This window comes from Cervus elaphus, chromosome 33 (assembly GCF_910594005.1).
Source record: "Cervus elaphus chromosome 33, mCerEla1.1, whole genome shotgun sequence".
NCBI classification, from domain to species: domain Eukaryota; kingdom Metazoa; phylum Chordata; class Mammalia; order Artiodactyla; family Cervidae; genus Cervus; species Cervus elaphus.
The window spans coordinates 2,716,245-2,736,883 of NC_057847.1; the positions used below are offsets into that span (position 1 = coordinate 2,716,245).

The 20,639-nt window shown below is 39.9% G+C and overlaps 1 protein-coding gene across 5 annotated transcripts in view; it reads right to left on the minus strand.

Moving 5' to 3' along the window:
• Window positions 1–20,639, minus strand: part of HERC2 (HECT and RLD domain containing E3 ubiquitin protein ligase 2) — a 239,225-nt gene that overhangs the window by 132,456 nt on the left and 86,130 nt on the right. For 4 of the 5 annotated variants that reach the window (XM_043894731.1, XM_043894732.1, XM_043894734.1 and 1 more), the window contains 8 exons: window positions 16,472–16,650; window positions 12,246–12,430; window positions 10,898–11,053; window positions 10,060–10,245; window positions 4,848–5,018; window positions 4,414–4,517; window positions 3,397–3,547; window positions 40–254 (listed from right to left, as the gene is read on the minus strand). In XM_043894731.1, coding sequence (XP_043750666.1) covers window positions 40–254; window positions 3,397–3,547; window positions 4,414–4,517; window positions 4,848–5,018; window positions 10,060–10,245; window positions 10,898–11,053; window positions 12,246–12,430; window positions 16,472–16,650 — 1,347 coding nt within the window. The remainder of the gene's footprint in view (window positions 1–39; window positions 255–3,396; window positions 3,548–4,413; window positions 4,518–4,847; window positions 5,019–10,059; window positions 10,246–10,897; window positions 11,054–12,245; window positions 12,431–16,471; window positions 16,651–20,639) is intronic. The other variant, XM_043894733.1, reaches the window with a different exon arrangement.

A 20,639-nucleotide genomic window follows, 5' to 3' on the forward strand; every position in this document is an offset into this window, starting at 1 on the left:
AGGTAAACAGAAGACACAGTGTGGGAAGGCCTCACTCACCTTCACGTTGTGATCCTGAATGTTATTGTCAGCGATGGCTTGCAGGAATGCCTGGGCGTGGTCCCCCAGGGCCTGTCTGTGGGAACAGAGCCGGGACTTGCTGGCAGGAGTGCCCCCAGGAGAGCTACAATGGTCCTCGTCTTTCTCCTCATTGTAGCTGTAGTGGATCTGGCTAGTCTGCAGGCCACCGGAGAAGATGGATGACTGAAGCCACTCTAGAGAGTGCATATACAAACGTTAAAAAAGAATCTGAGTGCACCATTCAGAAATAAACACTAGGGGAAAGAGAAAATTAAGCACTTCATTTAGGAGGTGAAATTCAGGATCACTCATATGAAAGTCTCATCTAACATATTTACATAGATTGGCTTATAATTCCTATGTCTACCTGAAAAAAGGTAACACCTTCCAGTTACTCAACACATCTTAAGTATGGAATCAGAACCCCAAATAATAGTTCCAGCATTTATAAAATAATAGTCCAACATTTACTGGACACCTACTCAAGTATAGCACTGTCCAGTTTCACAGATACCGTGTAAAAACTGAGTCTGTGTTTCTAACAGGGAAAAGAAAATGAGACACCACTTACAAAAGGAATCCACAACTTCAGCTGGGATAACTATACGCTACAAAGTACTATAGTGGGAATGTGCGGCAGCAAACACCCCATTATTTGGAGGGCTGATCCAGAATGTTTTTGTGATCTGGATGAAGACCAAGACACTGAGCATCCAGGTAGGAGAACAGCACATGTGAAGAGTTCCAAGGAGAAAAACATGTTGAGGATAATACATCTCCCTAAAGCATTAATCAAAAGACTAGTTCCAAACTGGGAAAGGAGTACGTTAAGGCTGTATACTGTCACCCTGCTTATTTAACTCAGATGCAGAGTACATCATGCAAAATGCCGGGTTGGATGAAGCACAAGCTGGAAGCAAGATTGCCAGGAGAAATATCAATAACCTCAGATATGCAGATGACACCACCCTTATGGCAGAAACTGAAGAGGAAATAAAGAACCTCTTGATTAAAGTGAAAGAGAAGAGTGAAAAGGCTGGCTTAAAACTCAACATTCAAACAACGAAGATCACGGCATCTGGTCCCATCACTTCATGGCAAATAGACGGGGAAACAATGGAAACTGACAGACTATTTTCTTGGGCTCCAAAATTGCTACAGATAGTGACTGCAGCCATGAAATTATAAGATGCTTGCTCCTTGGAAGAAAAGCTATGACCAACCTAAACAGCATATTAAAAAGCAGTTTGTGATTAATTTGTCGACAAAGGTCCATCTAGTCAAAGCTATGGTTTTTCCAGTAGTCATGTGTGGATGTAAGAGTTGGACCATAAACAAAGCTGAACGCCAAAGAATTGATGCTTTTGAACTGTGGTGTTGGAGAATACTCTTGAGACCCCTTAGACTGCAAGGAGATCAAACCAATCAATCCTAAAGGAAATCAGTTCTGAATATTCATTGGAAGGACTGATGCTGAAGCTGAAGCTCCAATACTCTGACCACCTGATGCAAAGAACTGACTCCTTGGAAAAGTCCATGATGCTGGGAAAGACTGAAGGCAGGAGGAGAATGGGCCAACAGAGGATGAGATGCTTGGATGGCATCACCAACTCAATGGACATGAGTTTGAACAAGCTCTGGGAGTTGGTGATGGACAAGGAAGCCTGGCGTGCTGCAGTCCATGGGGTCGCAAAGAGTCGGAGACAACTGAGCGACTGAACTGAGAACATTAATCATATAATAATAATGAGAGACTATTGAACATACAAGACAAGAACTTAAGTAAGGGATGGCTGCTTGGAAACCTGAGATCCAGTGTGCTGTAAAGGAGGCCTGTGTGATGCACAGGCCAAGCACCATAAGAGCAAGTCCTCTATCAGTGCCAATGGGAATACCCATATAACTGCTATGATGACTAAACTGAGTCACCTAAAAGAATGTTTTATAACTACAGATTTTTTTATCAATAACTTGTGCTATCAAAGTATTTCTCCAAAACCCAAGCAATCAAATCTGGGTTCGCTCAATGTTCTTTGACTGGAAATTTAGATATTAAAGTATTCAGAGCATTCTCCAAAGTGCCACATTAATTCTTCCGAAACACAATCGTGACCAGACCTTCTCTGAACCTCTCCATTTAGAGCTCCCTCTTGTCTCTCTGCTCCAGTGGTGGCTTCTGATGTCCTAGAATGGGGAGATCCCCACACAACAAGACCACAATACCTACTGCTCCCCTCTACTCTGACACCTGGCAGCTCCTAGTTGATTTGGAAGAAGACAAGATCACCCATCTTAGACGCTCTGAGGCAGCAAAGTGCACAGGACCTGCACCAAAGGTCTGTCCAGAAGGCAGGATGAGCAGGCACCATGGCAATCCTTGCCCACCAGCTTTCTCCCCTAACCATCCACATGCACCAGCCCAAAGCTGATTTTCTCAATGTTGCCCTCACACACCCTGCCTGCTGGGACTCCAATTTCATGATAGTTCCACCTCCATGAGATCTTTCCCTCCACCCACTCCTCACCTCCCATGCCACTTATCAATGGCTGCATTCTATCTTCTACCACCATCCAACCCGACCTGGTTATGGTGTCTAGGTTCAGGAAGTAACTGAGTGCAGCTGCTGCCGCCGCTGCTGTCAAGTCGCGTCAGTCGCGTCCGACTCTGTGCAACCCCACAGACGGCAGCCCACAGGCTCCTCTGTCCCCAGTACTCTCCAGGCAAGGACACTGGAGTGGGCTGCCATTGCCTTCTCCAAACTAAGGGCAGGGTACATCTAACTCTATACGTGCTTATATCCTCAGTGCCTAACATGGTAACTTCCATGAGAGATTATTCAAGAGATGTGCATTGGATACTCAGTGGAGGAACAGATGGAGAAATGCATAAATATGTGAAGAGTCATTCAAATGTATCACAGGGGATATGGAGAAAATGTAATACTCTAGGTGGTTGCGAACGCTGCCATCCCCAAATACGCTGGATTGGAGTCTGGTAAAAACACAATCCTCAAACAGAACACCATCCCGAAGAACCGTCAATCCACCACATGTAGATTTCTAGGCAGCAGGGAGCTGAGCCAATCTGTTAGAGGATGTGGAAGTGAGACCACACATAGGCTCAACCTTCCTACACACCCGTCAGCTTCCTCTGATGCCACAGGTCACACAAATGAAAGCCACTCACAGCTATTGCTACGAACTGGTGTAGCCTCACTATCCTTACATTTCCTCATCAACAACTGTGCTCATTCTTCTTCACTGTCCTTAACGGCACTTACAGCTCCAGCTAAAATAACCTGCTAATCTGTTAACAGAAAACAAAATTTTTCTTACTGGCACATTCGACCTCAACTGGAGACAGTGGTGTGCTCATAGCTAAATAGGAAGCATGTAATCCAAGGAGCAGGCCCAGATTCCTCTCAGTGTCTATAAGGGGTGAAGACAGACTTCCCAAATCTGGTATGGTAACAACTTCTTGGTCAGGCTGGGAAAGACAAATTTCATTATCAGTATGAAATGAAAATACAGTTAATTAACAACATTCAATCAAGAATTCCAACAGCTTTTATCCTTAAACAAGATATACTGTCGTAATAAAGACTGTGTCCTATAAAAGTGCGCTTAGGCTGCCCCACAGTAACAGGAGATATCAGTAACTGAGAGCAGACGTCATGCACAGGTCTACTGGTGGAAAATCCAAAGCAATGATAAACAACTTAACTAGAACATTCCTGAGGAAATCAAACAGAAGGTAGAACAGAAAGGGTTCAAAAGAAAATAATCTTAAACTCTGCCAGTCACATGACAACTTATAAACAAAATTAATTTTTCCCTTCATAAGATCCTTTAAACATTACAACTGAGGCATAAATTAATACATTCTGTCACTTCTATATGCACATCTGGAAAGTCAATCTCAACATATAAATCCCAATGCTTATGGATATATAGAATGGACATATTTCTATTCTAAAACACTATGCTATGAAATAGCTACTCCTCAAAAATACCTATCAAGATGGTAAGTCCTTCCAAATTTCTACACAGAATTACAATAAAATTGTAAAGATAAAAAGTTAACTTTTTTTTGTGTGTGGATCAGGGTTTGTATTTCTTACAAATTAACAATTTTAAAATAGTTTTTCAAGATCAGTACACCATAAATCTTAACAGGAATAAATGCAAATTGGCTTATTAAAAAAATTTCTAAAAGATTTTTGCGTTTCATTTAATGACCCCTTCCTCCAAAAGATCCAGCTATCAATACTAAAGGGTAAAAACCACTTATCAGACATATCCAGAGAGGGTGCCCACTGATGTCCACCTTGCTCACCACACACACAGCCTCACCTCCAGATACTGACCAACACAGAAAGCATGCATTGATTCCCGTGTGTCTTCAAACTGCAAAGCAGCTTCCAGAGCCACCACTGGGTCTTCCCCTACAAACTGAGCTGAAAGAAAACAGGCAAAAGTAACGTGACTTCAGCACAGGAAACAGACTGTGCAGGTTAACTCCAAAGTGATATGATCTCTCACCCTCTGCCAGGGCTGTCTGGGTCAACTCAGAACCTGAAACAAGTTCCAACAAGTGTTGGAACAAAATCTGCATAATTATAAGAAATTCTTTAAATATGTCTGAATTTGCTGTGATAGAAAGTCACTTATAGACTAAAATGTATGAGGCCTGGAGCAGTTACTAAACTGATCATTTTAAACCAAATGGTCTACTTAAAATGACACATTCACAACCTTTATCCACAAAGTAAAAAGCGACGCCTTACCAAGAATACTGTTTCCTGTTAATGACTGCGTCTGGAAGTCCTTTATATCATACACTTTTCCATCAATCACAGTCCAGAAGCCTCCATCTTTATTGTGGTTCTCCAAATCAGCTTTGCGTATAAGTGTCACTTCCTCATTATTTCTACAGTTCTGACCTGTAAAAAATGACTCTGTGTATACAGAAACCAAAATCAATGAATCAATAGATCAATAGATAAAATGACTAGAACAAATTGCGTGAAAGAACTACAAGGTGAAATAGACAAATCCACAAACACAATAAGAAATTAACATACATCTTACTATAACTAACACCACAAACAAAAATTCAGCAAAGACACAGAACGATTTAAAACCAAAAACACCACGTGATAGGATGAATAGTAAGTCTGGCCATATACCAAGCATCAAGCAAATCTCAAAAATTTCAAATAAGTCAAGTTACAGAGCATGTACAATGACTACAATGCAGTTAAGTTAAAAACAGGTAAGGGAATTCCCTGGTGATCCAGTGGTTAGGACTCTGCGTTCACCATCAAGGGCCTGGGTTCAATCCTTGGTCAGGGAACTGTAAGATCCTGTAAGCTGTATGGTGTGGCCATAAATAAATAAATAAAGCAAGTAACAAAAAATTAAAATCTCTACATTTGAAACTATGCTGTCATTATACTGATGTCATAAAAAATTCCCAGGAAAAAAAATGACTGGAAATCAGAAAACTGAAACGAACAATAATGCAAATACTGTAAATCAACAGTATAGCTAAGTATATTTTTGAAGACATTTCTGTCTTTAAATGTACATATTAGGAAAAAATAAAAGCTAAAAAGTAAGTTAATAAACATAAAATCAATAAAATTCAATACGTTAACAATGATACTTCAAAAAAAGAGAAAACTTCATTAGTCACCTTTGGAAGCATTAGGACTCCAACTTACTATCACAGAAATCAGTTAAGGTGGGCTGGGGGTGATGGTGAGTCAAGCTAGGCTCATGTCTTTCCTGTGCAAATTGTACCTTGGGTTACCAGCTGAGGGCAAGGTTGCTTGAGGATTGTACAGTGGACACACTATACATGAACTCCCTGGTCCACGTGACAGAACTGAAGGGGGAGTCACCCAGCACCGTGGGTGAGACAGAGAGCACACAGCAGGACCTCAGAAACACTCCAACCCAGCAAAACTGAAACCAAACCTCATCAAACCCATCAGCAGTTCACAGAGAATATCACTGACAAAAGGTGTTGGGACTTGAAGAAGAGAATGCAATAAACCAAGTTCAGAAAATGTGAAATCCTCCAGAACAAACAGCCTACTTCTTTAAAAAACAACAACAAGAAAAATAAACAGTACAGCCAAAGTGAGGGAGGCGAGCCTGGAGATACACTGTTGGGTAGAAAAACAAGTATATACGACCTCGACTAGAGAGGACCTGTCTACATCCTGACTCAACACAACCACTGATAAAAAGGGTAATGGATCTGTTCATCTTGGACAGAACAATGCAACTGTGCTTTCATTCTCCCGAAAAAGTTTTTATCGTTAACAGGTAAAGTGTGCAAAAATCTTTAAAGACAGAAATTCACTTTAAAATAATACAATCAATCAGATAAAAAGTATAGGAGAGCTTGGGGAATGTGAGTAATTTTTTTTTTTCCTGGCCACGCCATGCAGCATGCGGGATTTTAGTTTCTGACTAGGGATTGAACCTGTGCCCCCTGCAGTGGAAGCTTGGAATCCTAACCGCTGGCCTGCTTGGGAAGTCCTTAGGAATGTAAATACTTGATGGTCCATTCATTATATTATCTTCTCTACTTTTATCTGTTGGAACATTTTCATAATAAACATTATAAAAATATCACTATGCTAACTAGCATAATTTCTCAAAAAGTTAGAAAAATTTCAGATTAAATCCTAAGGAAAAATAAATAAATAAATGTAAAGAACAGTGTAGTACCAGCACAATAATGACATTTACAGCAATAGAACAGAATAAAGAACCCAGAAATAAATCTTCACAATATATAGGCAAATGATTTTCTTTTTTTACAAGAATGGCAAGACCTTTCAATGGGGAAAGGACAGTCTTTTCAACAAATGATGCTGCAAAAACTGAATATTCAAATGCAAATGAATCAAGTTGGACCTGTACCTTTCACCATACACAAAAATTGACTCAAAATAGATTAAAAACCTAAACATAAGAGCTAAAACTATAAATAAAACTCTTAGAAAAAAACATAGGAGGAAAGCTTCGTAACACTGGATCTGTCAATCATTTTTTTAGACAAGACACCAATAGCATGGACAAGCTTCATTAAAAAAAAAAAATCAAAGGACACTATCAACAGAATGAAAAGCCAACCCACAGAATGAGAAAATACTTGCAAGTCGTATATTCTCAGAATATGCAACAAACTTCTACAACTCAACAACGACAACAAGAAACTTAACTTAAAAATACTTGAAATGACATTTCTCCAAAGATACGTACATGGTCAACAGGCTCATAAACAGATGCACACCACCATTAATCATTAGGGAAACCAAATCAAAACTACAATGTAATACCACTTGATCCTAATAAGATGGCTACTATTTTTTTTTAACTTTTTCTTTTGTTTTGGGGTATAGTCAATTAACAATGTTGTGACAGTTTCAGATGAACAGTGAAGGGACTCAGCCAAACATATTCACTCTCCCCAAAACTTCCCTCTCATCCAGGCTGCCAAATAACATTGAACAGAGTTCCACATGCTATACAATAGGTCCTTGTTGTTTATCCATTTTAAATACAGCAGTGCATACATGTTCATCCCAAACTCCTTAACTATCTCATTCCCCATCGTTCCCCAGGCAATCTTAAGTTTGTTCTCTAAGACCATGAGTCTCTGGTTTTATAAGTAAGTTCATTTGTATCATTTCTTTTTAGATTTCACATATATGGGCTGTCATATGATATTTCTCCTGTCTGTCTGACTTCCTTCACTCAGTATGACAATCTCCAGGTAGGACGGCTATTATTTAAAAAACAAACAAGTGTTAGCAAGCAGGTGGAAAAATCAGAACTGTTCCTTTGTGCACTGCCCGTGGGAACTTAAAATGGCACAGCTGCTGTGGAAAACAGAATGGCAACTCCTTAAGAAAGTAAAAACACAATTATCAGTGCACTGGTGCTCAATCACTCAGTCATGTCCGACTCTCTGACCCCACAGACTGCAGCCTGCCAAGCTCTTCTGTCTAGGGAATTGTCCAGGCAAGAATTCTGAACCGACTTTTGGCTATATACACGAAAGAAGTGAAAGCAGGAACTCAGACATCTACACACCTATATTCACAGCAGCATTAATCACAATAGCCAAAAGGTGGGGACAATCAGTATCCATTAACAGATGAATATTACATCTGTTACAAAGAAGATGTGAAATATATATACACACAATATACACACACAAATATGTGATAAAATACCACTCAGTCATAAAAAAGAATGAAATCTGCCATTCTTAGAACATGAATAGAAAAAACTGTGTAATCATCAAGAGATGCAGAAAAAAGTATTTGAGGAAATTTAATGTCCATTCAGAAACCAAAGGAAACATCCTTAATATTTTAAGGTATCTACAAAGAAAAAACTACAACAAACATCATACTTCATATGTGAACTTTGGGTAGTTTTTCCTCTGTTCCTAGGAGCAAGACAAGAGTGCCCATCATCACCACTTCTATTCCACAGTGCACTAGGGTGCCAGCAAGTATAGTATGTTCTGGCAGGAAGCTCACACTCAGAAGCAGACACAGGCAGCCACTGATTTAGTCAAAGGTGGTACTCGAGAGGAGAGACTACAATAGTCCTTCCACCCAGAAGTGCTGGCACAACGATCCTACAGACAAAACACCTATGGAAAAAAATGGCATATCATCTCTAGGAATGGAGGTGGAACAGTGAGTACTTCCACACTTCGTAGAGATGAGGACCAGTACAATCACTGTGGAAATCTGGCATTCTCTACTAAAGCACGCCTTACAAATCACCAAGAAACAGACAAAAAAACATTTAAGCAATTAATTTGTTATGGGTCACATGCCTATCTGATAAAAGGATCAAGAGAAGTAGGGGAACGGCAAGCACAAAAGCCCGGAGAAATCTTTCAGTAAGACAGAGACAGTGTTTGGGAAGGTTCTGCTTAATAAATGGTTTCCCCTGTGATCAGTCTCAAAGTTGCTTTTGGTAATTTTGTGTATATGTTATACTTTAAAATAAAAAAATGTCTTATAATAACTGTCTGAACTGCTGATCAAGTTACAAGCTCTCAACCATATGGAGTAAACAGACAAAAGTCACAAATGACCATTTAAGTTCACCAAAGTAGATGAATTGTGTTGAAAATATTAGCTATAATAAAGAAATAAAAAATAATGTTCAATATCCTAAGGCTGGTTATTTTCCTTAGGACACTTGTTACTTTTTGTGTTAAGTAATCCATATAAAAATGACAGTCTACAACCGTAGAAAGGCCTACCTTGCTTCAGGTTTCCTATAAAATGAAAGGTAAACCACAATTAATTCTGTAAGTCCAAGAAGTCACAGTGCTTAGACTTAAGATTCAAAAGTGTCAAAGTTCAAAACTTTGAAAAGGTAAGTTCATTCCAATTTGGTAAGCACTAGAGACAGTAAGGATGGGAAGTGCCCAGTTGACTATGGAAATTCCATAACTCATTAACATCACATAAGGCCAGTGAGTTTAAGAAAGCCCTCCCATATCAATGTCTGCCTCCAAAGCAGGATCATAACTAAGCACTTCAACTATATCTTCTGGAGACAATTCCAAGAAAGGATTTTCCAGAATGCTCTAAAATAATCCAATTCAGGATGTAACAACCATTACTAACAGAAAAATTTTTCTTAAATATAACCCAAAACTACTCTGATGTGGATTATCTTTGTTTTCCACTTACACTACTATCAAAGTGCTCAGTCACTTCGGTCGTGTCTGACTCTGCGGCCCCATGGACCGCAGCCTGCCAGGCTCCTCTGTCCAAGGGACTCTCCAGGCAAGAATACCGGAGTGGGTTGCCACCTCCTTCTCCACACTACCGTCAGTGAAAATGGCAATAACTGGTGTTCCTTTGTCAAATTAGTCTTTCAAATCAAAGAGCAGACTAGGACAAAACTTCCCCCAGTGCAAGTCCTTAAGTGAAGATGCCATACCCATGATGCCAGGCCAGGCTAGCTCTTCAAGGTCGTCCCTCTCCTTTCCTGGAGCCAGGTGGTTGAACCGATCCAGATGCTCGAGCAAGCCGCCCAGTAAAGGCACAGCCCCAGCCTCCTGCATGAGGCCAGCGTTTTTACTGAGCAGGAGCACGACAGAGACCACCAGTTCCGGGAGGAGAATGCCTACATTAAAAAGAGAAGGAAAAAGGTGTGAGACTTAAAGCAAAAGTCTTTATCCTATAAAATCACTTTACAAGCTTGGGCTGCATTTAAAATAACAACATAAGGAACACTTGTCCTTCAGTATATTCAGCAAACATAGGTATCAAACAGAACCCTTTGAGTTATAAAAATACTTTTTGAAAACACTGTTTTAACACAAAAGGAGTAACTAGAGTTTTTTATTCAGAAAAACTAAGTGTTTCCAACTAAGTTAATCATCAGAAAAAAAGCATTCCATCATAATAATCTGTCATAGAATTAACTGGAAAAAATATTAAGCAATATAAAGGCAACTAATTCTTATGTTGCTGAAATAAAATTAGACAATTACCATTTACTTCATTATTGAAGTGCTAATAACAGTGGTATGACTCTAAAGCACCAATTCTATATACACCAGGTTGTTTAACTCTAGAATTGCAACTAAAAAAGCAAAAGGTGAAGCCGAAAGGCTAGGACTAGATATAGCCTAGTCCACAGTACGAGACATGTAGTCTAGTCTACAGGATTAGATATATGAGGTAAAGGCATGCAAGCTTATCACAAAATGATACATTTTACATCACATCAATCTCCAAAAATAAATACACGCGGACATTTAGGAAACAAGTACCAGTGAAGTCCCCTTCCACAATGCAGGCCACCTCTGCGAAGTGCCGCCAGCTGGTGGAGGCCACGCTGGCCGCCACGGGCAGTATGTCCCCAGTGTGTGTGCACAGAAGGGCTGTGTACTTCTTCAGCAAGGACCCGACCCCCATCAGCTCAGGACCTGCAGGGGAGACGCACAGAGTCTCATTTGCACTATCAAAATTTACTTTGTAAACAAACTTCATTGTCTCACTATTCTACCCTTATCTATTATATCTTTTACCTATAATAATTTTTTCAAACAGGAGTGGTTAACCCTTACTTAGTCCTCCTTTTACAGCACATAATTTGAGAAACAGTGAGTTTGGATGTATCGATTTTTAAACACTGAACTACACAGTGTTTAAAAACACTAAGCCAAAGTTATAACTTAGAGTTCTAAAACCTTATATCCAATATATATGTTTTCCAAGTCCAAATCTTAAAGCCTGAAAATTACTCTCAATGAACAAAGTTACGCGGTTTTCAATGTCATAAAAAATCGTCAACTCCTCCTGCTACATGGCTCTTAACAGCATTTTAGTCCCTGTGAGTTTATGACACCTCTTTCAGACTGAAATGGTTCGCTGATTTCAACCTGAAGTTTTCCATCCTCTACAGGTGCCTAACTACTTTCAGGAAGTAATCCAGTTGTTTTATAATACACTAGCTATTAAAACACTAACAGAAGTAGCAGACCCTTCCATCCCTGGCACAGAACTATCCTATAAAGAGCCAACCACTCCTTTGGAGTTTCTGCAAAGTGCCCTACTCTACACAATACACAGAACTCAGCTCTTTCTTACATATCATCCTAATTCTCACAGGCACCCTCAAGTCTCATCCTAACAGTCAACAACTCCCAGGAGACTCTGTCCCACATATCCAGCAGCTAATAAACTAAAGCTGTAACTGAGACTCTCTTCCTCCAACGATGATGCATTTCTCCTACTACACCCATCCAGCTTACCAGGGTGACATACAAATACTAGGTCACAATTCTGTCCCCACATTACGTCAGTCTCTAACAGTCCATAACTAACATGTGGAATAAGTCTAACAGACCTTCTATAAGACTAACCTGAACATAAAGGATGCTATTTCTCATGTCTAAGGAATTTAAATGTGAACACAATGAAATAAAAATATTGATGAGTTTAAAACAGAAATATCTGTCCAAAAAAAAAAGTAGATGCAAAATAAAGTCCTCCAAAATTGGTACATCTAATAGTATAAGAACTACACATGTGGGCCATGCAGAATAGGTATGTCAAAAAGCCTAAATAAAAAAGTCAAAATACATACAAGACACTTTAACACTTTAAGTAACTTACTAGAAATTTCTGAAGTCTGACCAACACTGTCTCCTGGATAAAGTTTACTGATAAGTAAGCGCTGAAAACGCAGCAACAAATCCAATGAAGCAGATCTTTCACGACTATGTTGCTCAAAGTCTAGACATGATGATATCCGACGGGCAACATCTTTCAATCTGGCTACTGTCTGAGAAGCAATGTTTCTATGCAGGAGAAAGAGAATTGCAAAATTAAGCAAGTTATGTTTGTCTTTAAAGGGGGGAGGGATGTAAAAAAAAATCACAACATAAATTAAAATCAGAAATAAAGATCACACACCCACGTGACCTGCGGCTGGCTCCCTTCCCCAGTGTGACAGGTGCATGTGCAGTAAGCATACCTCACTCAGAACGGAGCGGAGGTGCACACAAGACACCGCAAGGCAGAATGACACCCCTTGCTTTACAAATGTGCTCCTAAGGAGTAGCATGGAACAGTCCAGAACAACAGAAAACTCCTCTATAAACCTTTGGAAGGAAAAGTAACTGTTATATAATTTTTTATCCAAAGCTGCATTTCAAACACAAATGTGACACTATTCTTAAAGACAAGATCCACTGGCACTTCATTTCAAATACAAATGCAACACTATTCTTACAGATAAGATCCACTCGCATTTCTGCATCTGACTCTCAAGTCTACCTTCAGACCTACTCAGTTCAGCACCAGAGTGGGCCACGTGAGGGATGCCCAGGGCTCAGAAAGCACAGGAAGGAAGTGGGCACAGATGACAGAGGTCACAGCAAGAGGTGCTCAAGGAACACAGCAACAAGGAAAAGAGCAGGGGACCTGGTTCCAACTGCAGGATCCAACTCGAGCAACAAACCATCAGCAGGTAAATGGGGAGAAGAGAGAAAGTATAATGAGAAGAGCAGTAAACGTTCCATGAGCAGAATGCAAGGGACAGGGCACAGAGGTCAAGACAAAGAAGGGGAGTGCACACAGTGGACACTGTAGGTGAGAGCGCGCCAGGCTGCTGGGGATAAATTCTGCAATGCTCAGCCACCAGGTTTTCAAAGAAAAGTGATATCCTTTTTGTGTCCAAGAAAGGAAACTCAAGTTAGTGTGAAGGCAGACCAGAAGGCGCAGAGAACAGCAGAAAAGACCCGGCCACTCGGGGGCAGTCCTGGCACAAGTGGGCAAGGCCTGGCCTGTGGCCCTGAGAACAGGAAGAGAAAGGGAGTCAGAGAAGGAAAAGAGCCAAAGCAGAGCCTGGTTTGGAACTTCTGTCAGTGCAGCCCCACCACACCAGCCCTACTCCAGCCAAAGTGCCTGGCATGGTCACTGAGCAGAGAAGTCCAGAACCTCTGCACAACACCAGGCCACGGAGAAGCATTCTACTCCACTTCTTTGATTTCTTACGTAATAGCAGGTTTAAGTAGAACCTCCATCCATTGTATCTGCCCCCAGGGCTCAATCCAGGAACTCATTCCATCCTCACTCTACTCTACCTACAGCAGTGGAGTAAGGGCAGAAGCAGGAGACACACATCAACATACACAGGGTTGCACAGAAAAGGAAATAGGGAACCTTGGCTTGTGCTCAGCACTCCCAGCCACAAAAAATACAGGTGGGTGCTCAGGGCTGTGTTTTTGATTCACCTCATCTTCCTGCTCCATGACCTGATAACCTGCCCTGATAACCGTATCACTAAAAGAAACGGTCTAGAATCTGGCTTTAGGCCATACATGATGGAGCAAAATACATTAACAGAACACAATACAAATGTTAACTTATTTCCCTAATAGAAAATTCAGAACCATAGTCAAAGTGTATAATTCTGACGGAGTTCACTAACTTAAAAATCTTCATAGCTCTCTATTTCCAAATATAAATGGTTTTCTGTGGCTCTTTGTCAGCATAGGAGTTACTCTGAAATCTGTTTCATTGCTTACTTTGGGCAAACTACAACTTCTCCAACCTGTTTTCCAAATAATAAAATGCATCAGATGTCTCCAAAATCTCCAAACTGTAAACCTTTAGATTACTTTTCAACAAATGCATCAGCCAAGTCAACACATGAGTCTCATTTAGTCACAAAACCTTAAGGTTGGAAATAAAGTTAAAGTCTATCTCTGTAAGAGGAAAGGCAAATTATCTATGCTTATGAAAAGAGCTGAGGTCACAGACATTGTTAGTGAGAAAGTCATTTATGCATTTTTCTTTTTCTCTTTTCCAAAAAACTTTTAAGGTACTATTTACTTCCATGATTCAGCTTTTGTTTTGTGTTTTCTAAACAGGTACATCTTCATTATAAACCTGCTGTGGGGCCAACTCCTGCCTGCATGCCAAAGGAACCAAAAGTAAAGAGGAAGGTTCAGAAGACAATGTGAGAATGGTACAGAGAACACGGTACAACAGGAAACGTCTGCCAGGGACTCACACATGTAATTTGGAATGTCTACCAGTCACATAAATAAAGATAAAAAGAACATGTAAAACCAGTATCAATCATGTATTTATTACCATATATTTAAAATATTATCATTTCAACGTAAAACCAGTAAGAAAAAAGAGAGTTTTATATTAGTTCTTTTCACACAAAGTCTTCAAAAGCCATTGTGTATTTTGTATATTTTGTGTATTTTGTACATTTCAATTCCGATAACTAAATTTTCATTGCAAATACTTGATTTGCACTTAATGCTCATAAAAATGAAGAGATGAAAAGGTAAATTCATATGGCTAAGTTATTCCAAACATAACTAAGTTTTCTAATAGCTGAATCAAGTCTAAGTTTTTAATTTGAATTTTAATTAATAAAAAAATAAAATCTCAGTGTCTTGGCTACATTGTGGACACACTTCAAATGTTCATCACACCAATGTGGCAAATGACTGCCAGACTAAACAGCACAGTGCAGGCAGGTAAGAGGGACAGGTGTCTACACACCGAGGGGAGAGAAAGACTGAACAGGCAGGCGAGCAAGAGCTGGCCTCTCCTGAGAAGGGTAACCGGCCACAGGGTGGCGAGCAGGGAGCCCAGTGCTGGCTGGCCGTGACACCAGTGTGCCCAGGCACAGCCTCCCCAGCGAAGGAAGGTGTCGTTAAGGACACAGAAAAGCACGCCTTGAGTTACACGCTTTTGCTTTAAAACTTCTGCATAGCAATGACCATTTTCTCACTTGATCCTTAATTAACTCTGCAATGTAAACACTGCTGTTATTACTCCCACAGTTACCACACTGGGCAGAGTTTCAGCTGCCAACTTTACACAAGCAGTCACAACTGAAACTTTCCAGGAAAAATTCTCAAGCTCTTTTCATTACCACCAACTACACTGAGTTAACTCACTTTATTTCAAATTGTGATACTGAAGATTAGAAGGTACAAACACTGATTTTTAAAAAACCATCATCAGATTATTTTTAAAAATAAGAAAAGGTATTTTATTGGCATTTACTAAAACCTATAAAAGGAACTAGCTATAAAACACCCTCTTCTAAAAGCCACAGTGTGCCCAGTAAACTCGTGTTCCTCAGGTGGAGGGCGGGCCAACCCACACCAGCACACCCACCACTGCCCTGGGTTTAGGGCTCGCTTTCCTTTCTGCATAAAAACAAACCAGGAGCCAGGTTTACAGAGAGTGGGGTTGTGTTACATAAAGGACAATAATTTTTCACTGTCTAACAAATGCCTTTCAGAAACTACCCTGCTCTTTCACTTTTTTTGAAGGGCACCGTGACACAGGCTGACATTTTTCAGCAAACAGTGAGTGACTACTTCAGCCCTTATCAATGTTAGTCTCTGCTCATATTCTGACTCTCACTGATTTTACCTCCTCCTGATAAGTTCTTCAAATATAATGCTCACCATTCTTTTATTTACTTCAGTTTTTAAAAGCTGTCTTAGAAATGAAAACATATAAATCTATGATAGACAGAATGGCCAATGACACAACCAACTGTAAAAAAAAAAAATCTTACCATGATTTCCATTTGTACCTACCTACTTACTAATGAAGATAAGAATCTCATCCTACACTTTTCACACACTCCAATTTTCTCTTGTGTGAAAACCTTTGGAATCTCTACTTCATACACTCTAACCTCTCACTTCACCTATATTTAAGAGTCTGCTCTAAAGTCTCTCCAAGGTACTTTCTGGAGTATTTCCTCAACAACTGAAGACATTTTTGAGTCCCCAGCATTCAATCTATCTTATTATGAAAATCAATAATTCTATTAAAATACATCAACTATTTACCTAAGAAGCTGTTGAATAAGCTGAACCAGAGGCAAGCACTGTTTTCCAGAAGATTCATAGATTCCCGTATTAATAAGATCTTTATCCAACGGAGTCCTACTTCTATGAAATGTCGAGGCATTTGCTTCCTGTTCATCAATTTCTTTTTCCTTCTGTGCTTCTTTTTTGGCTTCAATATCCTGTAATTCACGAAGTACAGGTTGGTTACCAGTTATCTGAGAAGCGGGCTGAGCCTGGACCCCACGGCCTAATGAGTGCTGACTCACGCGCCTGGTGACACCGGCTCACGGCAACCACTCAAACTCACACTGCTCAGCAGCTCCGTCTGTAAACAGGCAATCTGTCCTACAAACCCAACGGCCAGGCTGCCAGTGCAAACGCTCGCCAGCCTCTGTGAAGCTCTTAAAATCTTTACTCCTGCTACTGGCTCTCACAACACCCAACGTGATCACCTAGGCAGAAACTATCTGCTTCGTAAACACAAAGCACTAAACCACAGAATGAGAGGATATATGCACAAGTCCTGTATCTGACAGGGGACCTAAAAGATAGAGAAAGAATCCTTACAACTCGAAAATTCAAAGATAAATTACCCAGTTGTAAAGCAAGCAAAAAGTGAATGGACATATCTTCAAAGAAGATGGACAAATAGCTAATGAGCACATGAAAAGATATTCGACATCATTAGTCATCAGGGAATTTCACATCTGTCAGGACAGTAGAACAAAAAAGATGAATAGTATTAACAGCAAGCGCTAGCAAGGATATGGAGAAACTGGAATTGACATACAATGTTACTGGGCAAGTAAAATGGTACGGTCACTTAAGAAAACAGTCTGGTTATTCCTTGAAACATTACACACAGAGTTACCATAAAATTCAGCAACTCTACTCCAAGGCATACGCCCATAAGGAACAAACACCTATGTCCACAAAAAAACCTACACGCAAATATTCATAACAGCACTATTCATAATAACTTAAAAGAGGGAACAATCTAAATGTCCATCAGCTGATAAATAGGTAAACAAAATGTGCTATATCCATACAAGAGAATACTGTTAAGCAATTTTTAAAAATTAAGTACAATATGAATGTCACAACCTCACTGAACTTTGAAAACACTGTTAACTGGAAAGAGCCAAATACAAAAAGCCACACACTGTGCAAATTCACTTATATGAAATGTCCAAAAGAGAGAAATCTTCACAAACATAAAGTAGATTAGTGGTAGTCAGTGGCTGCAAGGAGTGGGGAATGGGCAGAAACGACTAAGGAGCACAAACTTTCTTTCTGGAGTGAGGTAAGTGAGAAAATTAGACATTGATGACGCTGAACAATTCTTCAAATGTACAAAAAAAAAAATCACTTTAAAAAACTGAATTTTATACTAGGTGAAGTAGAACTCAATAAAGTTATTATTTTAAAAAAACTCTGAAGGAGGTTATCTTTTGCCAGTCAAAGGCAACCAATATTCCTGAGGATGTACTATATAGCAAGCATTCCTCTAGCAATCAAATTTACTGTGAAAAAGCATACAACTTCTTTCCTTCTGGTCTTTATTTTCTAACAGTAAACACCAGAATAAGTCTAAACACAACAGTCTGCTCCATCCTGAGAAGTGGCTGGACTAGAACTGTGCCATCCACAATTAAGGTAAGAAGGCAACATGGGTTGGAAAGCTTAAAACTGTGTGTGCTTTTGACCAAATGTTATTACTAAAACTTTTTCCTAACCAGTTCAGTTCAGTTGCTCAGTGATGTCCAGCTCTCTGCGACACCATGGACTGCAGCACACCAGGCTTGCCCGTGTAGCACCAACTCTGGAGTTTGTTCAAAATAGTATCCACTGAGTCAGTGATGTCATCCAACCATCTCATCCTCTGTCTGCCCATTCTCCTCCTGCCTTCACACTTTATAAGCATCAGGGTCTTTTCTAATGATTCAGTTCTTCACATCAGGTGGCCAAATTGTTGGGAGCTTCAGCTTCAGCATCAGTCCTTCCAGTGAATATTCAGGATTGATTTCCTTTAGGATTGACTGGTTTGATCTCCTTGCTGTCCAAGGGACTCTCAGAGACTTATCTGCAACACCACAGTTAAAAAGCATCAATTCATCGGCACTCAGCCTTCAATATGGTCCAAATCTCACATCTATACATGACTACTAGAAAAACCACAGCTTTGACTAGACAGACCTTTGTCAGCAAAGGGATGTCTCTGCTTTTTAATATGCTGCCTAGGTTTGTCATAGCTTTTCTTCCAAAGAGCAAGTGTCTTTCAATTTCATGGCTGCAGTCACCATCTGCAGTGATTTTGGAGTGCAAGAAAGTAAAGTCTGTCACTGTTTCCATTGTTTCCCATCTATTTGCCATAAACTGATGGGACCAGAGGCCATGATCTTGAATTTCTGAATGTTGAGTTTTAAGCCAGCTTTTCCACTCTCCTCTTTCACTTTCATCAAGAGGCTCTTTAGTTCCTCTTTGCTTTCTTCCATAAGGGTGATGTCATCTGCATCTTTGAGGTTACTGATATTTCTCCCGGCAATCTTGATTCCAGCTTGTGCTTCATCCAGCCCAGCATTTCACATGATGTACTCTGCATGTAAGATAAATAAGCAGGGTAACAATATACAGCCTTGACGTACTCCTTTCCCAACTTGGAATCAGTCTATTGTTCCATGTCAGATCTCACTGTTGCCTCTTTTTATTTTTTAATTGAAGGATAAATGCTTTACAGAATTTTGTTGTTTTCTATTAACTGTTGCTTCTTGACCTGCATACAGATTCCTCAGGAGGCAGGTAAGGTGGTCTGATATTCCCATCTCTTTAAGAATTTTCCACAGTTTGTTGTGATTCACATAGACAAAGGCTTTAGGTAGTGAATGAAGCACAAGTAGATGTCTTCCTGGAACGTCTTGCTTTTTCTATGATCCAACCAATGTTGGCAACTTCATCTCTGGTTCCTCTGCCTTTTCTAAATCCAGATTGAACATCTGAAAGTTCTCAGTTCATGCACTGTTGAAGACTACCTTGGAGAATTTTGAGCATTACTTTATTAGCATGTGAGATGAGTGCAACTGTGTGGGAGTTTGAACATTTTTTGGCATTGCCTTTCTATGGGAATGAAATGAAAAGTGACCTTTTCCAGTCCTGTGGCCACTGCTGAGTTTTTCAAATTTGTTGGCATATTGAGTCAACAGATCATCATTTAAGATTTGAAATAGCTCAGCTGAAATTCCATCACTTCCACTAGCTTTGTCTAGTGATGCTTCCTAAGGCCCACTTGACTTCACATTCCAGGATGTCTGGCTCCAGGTGAGTGATCACACCATCATGATTATCTGGGTCATTAAGATCTTTTTTGGATAGTTCGTCTATGTATTCTTGCCACCTCTTTGTAATATCTTCTGCTTCTGTTAGGTCCATACTGTTTCTGTCCTTTATCATGCCCATCTTTGCAGGCAATGTTCCCTTGGTATTTCTAATTTTCTTGAAGAGATCTCTAGTTTTTCCCATTCTATTGTTTTCCTCTTTTTTTTTTTTTTTTTTTTTTGCATTGATCAATTAGAAAGGCCTTCTTATCTCTCCTTGCTATTCTTTGGAACTCTGCATTCAGATGGGTATATCTTTCCTTTTCTCCTTTGCCTTTGTTCTCTTCTTTTCTCAGCTATTTGTAAGGCCTTCACAGACAACCTTTTTGTCTTTTTGCATTTCTTTTCCTTGGGGATGGCTTTGTTCACCACCTCCTGTACAATGTTATGAACCTCCACCCAGAGTTCTTCAGGGACTTTGTCTATCAGATCTAATCCTTTCAGTCTATTTGTCACTTTCACTGTATAATCGTAAGGGATTTGATTTAGGTCATACCTGAGTGACATAGTGGTTTTCCCTACTTTTTCCAATCTAAGTCTGAATTTTGCAATAAGGAGTTCATGATCTGAGCCAGTCAGCTCCCAGTTTTGTTTTTGCTGACTGTATAGAGCTTCTCCATCTTCAGCTGCAAAGAATATATCAATCTGACTTCAGTATTGACCATCTAGTGATGTCCATGTGTAGAGTCATCACTTGTGTTGTTGGTAGAGGGTGCTTGCTATGACTACTACGTTCTCTTGGCAAAACTCTGTTAGCCTTTGCCCTGCTTCATTCTGTACTCCAAGGCCAAACACAC